Below are 7,595 nucleotides of genomic sequence, written 5' to 3' on the forward strand. Positions count from 1 at the left end.
TTGATGACCTGTTTTTTGATGCTGGTGTGAGTTCTAACCTTGCACCAGCTTTCAGAACAGACCTGTCATAGACCTGGTTTAGATCTGGTGGTACTTGGAAGGTCAGATAGTTTCTTTAGTGGTTTGTGTGAAACGTGCATCTGTCATTTGTCATAATTATAGTAAGTATAACAAATGTATTTATATGAAGCATTCCTAGTGAACAGGAATGAGACTGTGACAATGACTGTACAGTACTTCCTTCTCTGAAACAATCATCACAAGGAAATAGTGCTAATAATACCTTTTTTAACATTTATTTCCTTTTAATCTTATTAGCATTACAGCATCCATATTATAACGTAATATAACACTCCTGTACCTGATTTCTTTCACAAGTATTTATTTTTTGACATTTATAGGACAAATAGGTATCAATATCACCCATAGCATGAAAATATAACAAAACATTAGATACACCACTGTTTTATGTTTTCTTATCAAATAAATTTAAATACTTCTGTTGATATAACTAGGAAAACTTCATTACTTCTAAGCGGTACTGCTAATTTTGCGTCAGCACTGATGCAGGACTGCCCAGGTTACATGTTTTACTGCAGTGAATTATTTGTTCACATGTGTTGAAAGGTGCAAAGTGGGCGGAGCCAAGTCAAAGTAAGGGCTGATGAAACACCTGCAATCGTCACAACAACAACGTGACATCAGCACTTCTCTTTAAAAGGACGGCAAGTTTAGGCTTATTCATCACATACAGACTTACACAGAGGCTGCCTAAGATCATCTGGACTCACCTGGACTCACCTGGACACAAGTAAGTAGCAGGAAAGGGTTTGGGTTGGGTTATACTGCAAAAAATAATGTTTACGGCAAAATGACTTGAATTAATAATATTAGGATTGAAATGAGTAGTGTTGACTTGTGCAATGTATAAATATCTATTGTAAAAATGCCAATGGAAGTCTTAAAAAAATAGTTAATGAACATAATTTTTAGGTTTTAAATTTGCATGGGATAAGTAGTAGTTTGAGGTCAGACATAGTACATCGACTTAACAAAATTACTGTTGTTAATATGTTCATTTACGTTCCATTTTACACAACAAAATCTGTATATATGTCTTCAAATAACTGCTTCAGCTGTTATATAAACTGTATGAACAGATTTAAATTTAATTACCAGAGAATATTATAGCCTAAGGAACAACATTTCCATAGAGACAAGCAGAAGAAGGTCAAATAAGAGTTAGGTTTGTGGAGATGCAAGCTCACGCACAGTAAGGATGCATGTTTTTCAGTGCCTCAAACATAACCAAACCAAAAAAAAAAACATGCTTTTATTTTAGATTTGGCTAAAAAGTTACATACTGTGGCTTTTAATAGACTTCGTGGGCCTTTATTGGTCAAAATACCTTGTAAACATGACCCTGTGAGTGGACTTGCCTCTCCACAGACCTGCCATAACTTGGACTTTATTATTATTTAGTCAAGTTTAAGTATTGGCTAAAGTGTTACGCAGTGTACACAGTTTAAGTAGTAGATCACAACTGCGTTACTATAACTACTACTATTACATAGGTTTTGACTGGAGCGGGGGATATTGTTAAAAAAAAAATACTTAAGGATAAATACTTACTTGAAAATAATTTTGAAAACAGAATCAGATTGAAATATTGGTCATATTAGAATTTAAATTTCAAAACAAAACCGGGAAAAAATACTAAAAATAAATTTTAAAAAAACTGGTTTGAAGTCTGTCGAGGTGAGAGAATCTTTTAATCTCACCTCCCACTTCACACAATAGCTGTCATCATTTCACACTTTTGTTATTCAATTTCATTCTTTGTCCTTGATGGGAAAGGAACCATATTTTTCACAAGACCTTAAATCTTAAAAAAGTAGTTTAAAAAAAGTAAAAAAAAACGGGAGTGACGTAACACGGCTGAAGATTGCGCTAAGAACACATGATCCAGCATAGCTACACCTGGAAAACAAGAATGTCAGTGTTATTCTTCATTTGTTTTCATAGTTCTAAAGTGACAGACTTGACTATTATTTTTACTTTCTGGTGGGACACGTGCAGCAGATGTGACATGTGTCTGCCAGTATAGATAAAGGTACTTCCATAGCTGTTACCTAGCAACCATAATGTTTACATGGGCCAAAACATGTCTGTATTACACATTTGCTGTGATTAGACTAATAAAAATGAATGTCAACACATTTATTTTGTTAAATTAAGGTTTAAACTTCCTAGCCTGTAAGCCTTCTCTGTATTTTGGATGGAATTTTCTGTGTTGATGAAATAGGTAGAGGTATGCAGGTATGCAATGTCCTGTATGTTTGTAGTTTTCTTTGCCACTTTTTTGCACAAACTTAACTGATGTAAAACTATGATAAATATTGACCACAGGTACTTTCCCAACACATCATTAGAAAAGCATAAACACTTGTCATGTGCTTTATAAAGCTTTGGGACTTGCTCTTTCAATGAAACATACCTATTTTATTGGGACTGAAACATTTTTTGGGTTAATACGTTTGTTAGTTTTACCTAAAAGCACACATGTATACATCCTGTTGCATTTACTAGAATAAAGACAGCCTGGTTTACCACTTGCGCTGCAGTAAAGTAAGGTGTTGTGTTGTATTGTGATGCAGGTCAAAATGGAGATGACATCGTTGAGCTCGCAGCTGAACAAAAGCGTGAAGCGGCAGTTCATGAGCCTGCCTCAGGGGGACAGGTGCCAGGTGACCTACGTGTGGGTCGACGGCACCGGGGAGGGACTGCGCAGCAAGACCAGGACTCTGCACAAAGAACCCATGACCATCCAGGGTATGACCGCAACTCTATTATTTATCTACTTTTCTCTATTCAACTCTACTTTATTTTACTTTACATGGTTAGTGGGCTTTATTTTTTGGAAGGGGACACTTATTGTAGTAATAGTACAAGTGAAGTGGGGATTTAGATAAGTTAGAAATGATTCCGTAAACGTTCAATGACTTTTTGTGAAATGTACTGGGACCATGTGTTAGTAGTGGAACGTTCTTAGAAGAAAAACACATAAAGATGATGAACGGTAATAAAACTTCCAAACCTCCTGACCAGGACTTGTTCGGACTGGACCAGTACAACCAGGTGTTTGACACTTCAGATCTGTTTGGCCTGGAGCATCATTGTGAGGGCTGACCAGGCAGAACCAGCCCATAATTACACACGTTTAGTCCTGTCACATGTTTGAGTCGTTCAGTTTTTCTTGTCATTTAGTTGCATATTCCAGGAAAACCATGCATGTGACAACTAGGACTTGCTGTACTTAGTAACTCCTATTGATTTAAATAAAGCGAATGACTAGTATTATACTCAAGTACAGCTACAACTACAGTATTATTGACAAAGTACACTTATCTAAAAATCTGCTTAATTACACCAACGTGAGTATTTGTAATTAAATACTTTCCACCCCTGGTAACCATAGTAACTGCATCCTCCTGCTTTACTTCACTGCTACGTTTGGGTACTATGTTTTACAGTAACAGTATTTCACATAGGGTTCATACAAGTTTTGATGTACAGTTGCAGACCGACCTCCGATCACATCATCTGAATATACAAAAATTTTAATCATGTGTGTTTTTGTTAGATATCCCCGAGTGGAACTTTGACGGCTCCAGCACGTACCAGGCCGAGGGCTCCAACAGCGACATGTACCTGATCCCAGTGGCCATGTTCAGGGACCCCTTCACGCTGGACCCCAACAAGCTGGTGCTGTGCGAGGTGCTCAAGTACAACCGGCTTCCTGCAGGTAAACACACAGGCCAGGATTCTTTTATTTGATTTATTTTATTCATATTAAAAGCGCAGTCCTTGTTATCTTAGCCTGCGTCTCTGGAGGTATAATACTCCCTATAACGGAAGTATAGGTAGACTGGACTGTACTAGACTGGAATAGCCAACTCTATCACACTTAAGGGTTCATGTGCCCGGGTGCTGGGTGCTGTATTGATGGTAAATAAACTTCTCTTGCGTTAAAACTCCAGCGTCATGCCTCTTTTCAAATGCAGAGGTTTTCCTGTTTGGTTTGGCCGCCTCCTCTTTGGCCAGTGAAGTGAACGCTCCTCCATGTCCACACTCCTCCGTGTAACGCCATCTCCCTGGACACAAGCTGGTGGCAGATCAAGGACATTTTTAAAAAGTTTCATAGCACACCTTTAAGTGTCTGTTTTAATACTTAGATACGTGAATCATTTGTCATGGCCTAATCCGCACACGTTTATGTAATCATTATGATCATTCCTGTCTTTGTGTGTTCAGAGACAAACCATCGTGCGCGCTGTAGGAAGATCATGGAGCAGGTGAAGGGCGAGGCCATCTGGTTTGGGATGGAGCAGGAGTACACTCTCTGCGGGACAGACGGACATCCCTTTGGCTGGCCCAAGAACGGATACCCCAAACCCCAGGGTGAGTCCAGCTCTGCTCTTCAAACATGGCTGCCACTTTGAGTCAATGAATCGAGCTCATTTTAAAGCCCCCCTCTTTAAAAAACAAAAATTACAAAAAAAATTGAAAGAAAAAATGAATTAAAGCTAAAAGGTAATTCTTTAAGTGTAAAAAGCATCTTATCTTACATCCTCTCCCACATCCTGGACCCCTTATGTTATATCCAAATAGCCTACATCAACACAAAATACCCTCTCGTTCTAGTCTTATGTGTAATATTCCATAGGTCCATACTACTGCGGCGTTGGGGCTGACTGTGCGTACGGCCGGGACATCGTGGAGTGCCATTACAAAGCCTGTCTGTACGCCGGGGTCAGCATCTACGGCACCAACGCAGAGGTCATGCCATCACAGGTATGAATTATTATAATGTAACAGACTAAATATCCACCCATGGACACTGCAGACATAGATCATTCTCATAGGACTGAGCATTTCTCTGTACTAGGGTTGTCAAAAGTATCGAAAAGCAGATACTAATTGATAAGGCCACATGGGAATATAAAAGAAAGTACTAAGTCATTATCATTGTGGTATCAGAATTGGTATTGAGTATCAAGTTCCTTAGTATCAAAATCAAGCTTGAAATTTTATCGTGACAACATTTCTCCATATTAAATCAAAAAGATGATTCGGGCAATAAAAGAATAAAAGTCTTTCTGATTGGCCAAGGGTTAGGAGAGGTGAATTATACAAATAACTCAATTTGGCCAAAAAAAACCCAACATTTTTACTATGAGAGCGTCAATATTAGACTAAAATAGCATCTTGTATGTTGTGTCTTGACAGTGGGAGTTCCAGATCGGGCCATGTGAGGGTTTGGACATGGGGGATCACTTGTGGATGGCCCGCTTCCTCCTTCACCGAGTCAGTGAAGAATTTGGGGTGGTGTCGACCTTTGACCCCAAACCCATGAAGGGGAACTGGAACGGAGCGGGCTGTCATACCAACGTCAGCACTTTGTCCATGAGGAGAGAGGGGGGACTCAAGTATGTATTATAAACTCAAGTCGTGCTAATCTTTCCTTAACTTTTTTAATGTAACTTTTTACTTCTGGTTGAGTATTGCATTATCATTTCCATCGTAATAAGAGACGGTCCAACCACAACCTCTAATTTGTAGCATGTCTCTTAAATACAGAAGACATTTCCTCTCCAAAATTCTCATTTGACTCGGAACATAATATATAAACAGAGATAAATAAGAGCCGCCATGTTTGTTTTGACAGGCAAATTTCCCATGGAGATGAGCACCCTCCAACAGCAAAGTTACATATTGCATATTTAATGTACATTTATATACATTTTCTATTATGGAATCTGCTCCTAACTTTGTGAATGACTGGTCTATACTTAAGCATATATTAGTTCCACTTAGTATCTCGTAGTAACACCTCTGTTCCTCAGGTTCATCGAGGAGGCCATAGAGAAGTTAGCCAAACGCCACGACAAGCACATCGCCCTGTACGACCCCAACGGAGGCCAAGACAACCAGAGACGCCTGACCGGGCAACACGAGACCTCCAGCATCTCTGACTTCTCCACGGGGGTGGCTAACCGCGCTGCCAGCATCCGCATCCCGCGCCACGTGGGCCAGGAGAAGATGGGCTACTTCGAGGACCGCAGACCAGCCGCTAACTGTGACCCCTACTCTGTGACCATGATCCTGGCTGAGACCATGCTCATAGACCCAGAGGAGCAGGACAAGGAGTATGACTTTGAGAAAGAATATATGTGACAAAGTAATACACAATAGTAAGAGTGTGTTACTGCAGATTTATTTCCGAGTACTGTGAGTGTGTAGATGTTTACTATGAGACTGCGTATATTTATTTGAATATTAACATTAAATGAAAACTAACTCAGAGGAGCAGGATAAGGACTACAACTTTCAGAGAGAATACATGTTTTACTACGTGTAGTACATAATAATAAGAGTATGTTACTCTATGTGTATTTAAAGATACTGTGAATGTGTATTTGTTTACTGTAATATCTTGTACATGTTGTCTATTTAAATATTAACATTAAAAAATGAAAGCTATGAATTGTTGGTGTCTTTTTCATAATGATGGTACAGTATAATTAGAGGTCGGTAGAGCAGACAAAATATGGTCTCAAGTACTTCCAAATGAGTAAAAAGTAGTGACCAAATTACTCAAGTAAGAGTAAAGAGTGTTCTCAGTTCTCAGTACTTTGTAACGTTTCTAATGGCACATCGGGCACTTGTTTATCTCCTTGGGGATGATGTTGCTTTTGCTGGAATGTTCCAAAATGTGGCATTAATCTTATCCATTCTGCATTGGTTCAGTTACAGGTATACATTGGAAAAAAGAACACACGCTCTTACAACAAAATTTATTATTAGACGAATAAAAATACATGACATTTATTTTTATGTAAATTGTTGGAATTCAGCGCTACTTCCTGTTTTTTTTTTTATACTTTTCTTTTCAATTTTTCCCCACAAACTGTAAAACTATAATAAATATTTACTACAAGTACTATTCCACCAAAACAAGTCAAAATAGAAATAGAAAACATGAAAACCTGACATGTAAAATGAAGATATACCATTTTGCCACTAGATGGAGCCAGATGGACTTTTTCTGAAGATTGGTCCAGTAATAGCAGCTCTTCAATCTGAGAAGGTCACAGTATTGTCAGTGCATTGTTCGATGAGTTGAACAAGGACACGTGGGATTAGGCCTTTAATGAATAATTTATGAATAGTCCAAGCAGGTCAAATGTGTGCAGCTCCGAGGTCAGAGCAGCAGAGGAGAGCCAAGACAAAATGAGAAGGAAAATCAACAAAGGGGTTTCCTGTGGCATAGTAATGATCTAAACAAGCACAACATTTAGCAAACCTCACAATCCAGGCATTATATGAAGGCAAAGATGAGCAGAGTAGCTAAAAAATGTACTAGAGTAAGAGTAACGTTACCTCAAGTATAAAGTAGTCGACCGAGAAATGACTCGAGTAAATAAGTCAAGTAAAAAAAGTATTTGGGAAAAGGACTACTCTACTGTTAACGGTAACTTAAAGGTCCTATATTACGCAAAATTGACTCTTGCGAGATTTAAGATGTGTTATAA

General features: G+C 38.6%; 1 protein-coding gene across 1 annotated transcript; it reads left to right on the plus strand.

Moving 5' to 3' along the window:
* The first annotated feature begins 712 nt into the window (after positions 1 to 712).
* On the plus strand, positions 713 to 6,543 carry LOC117379374 (glutamine synthetase). Its single transcript, XM_033976075.2, has 7 exons — positions 713 to 811; positions 2,658 to 2,832; positions 3,644 to 3,805; positions 4,315 to 4,461; positions 4,727 to 4,854; positions 5,290 to 5,489; positions 5,907 to 6,543. Exons 2-7 carry the CDS (start codon positions 2,664 to 2,666, stop codon positions 6,235 to 6,237), a joined length of 1,137 nt encoding a protein of 378 aa, XP_033831966.1. The 5' UTR covers positions 713 to 811; positions 2,658 to 2,663; the 3' UTR covers positions 6,238 to 6,543.
* Positions 6,544 to 7,595: the final 1,052 nt, after the last annotated feature.

Source organism: Periophthalmus magnuspinnatus, chromosome 12, assembly GCF_009829125.3.
Source record: "Periophthalmus magnuspinnatus isolate fPerMag1 chromosome 12, fPerMag1.2.pri, whole genome shotgun sequence".
Classification (NCBI taxonomy): Eukaryota; Metazoa; Chordata; class Actinopteri; order Gobiiformes; family Gobiidae; genus Periophthalmus; species Periophthalmus magnuspinnatus.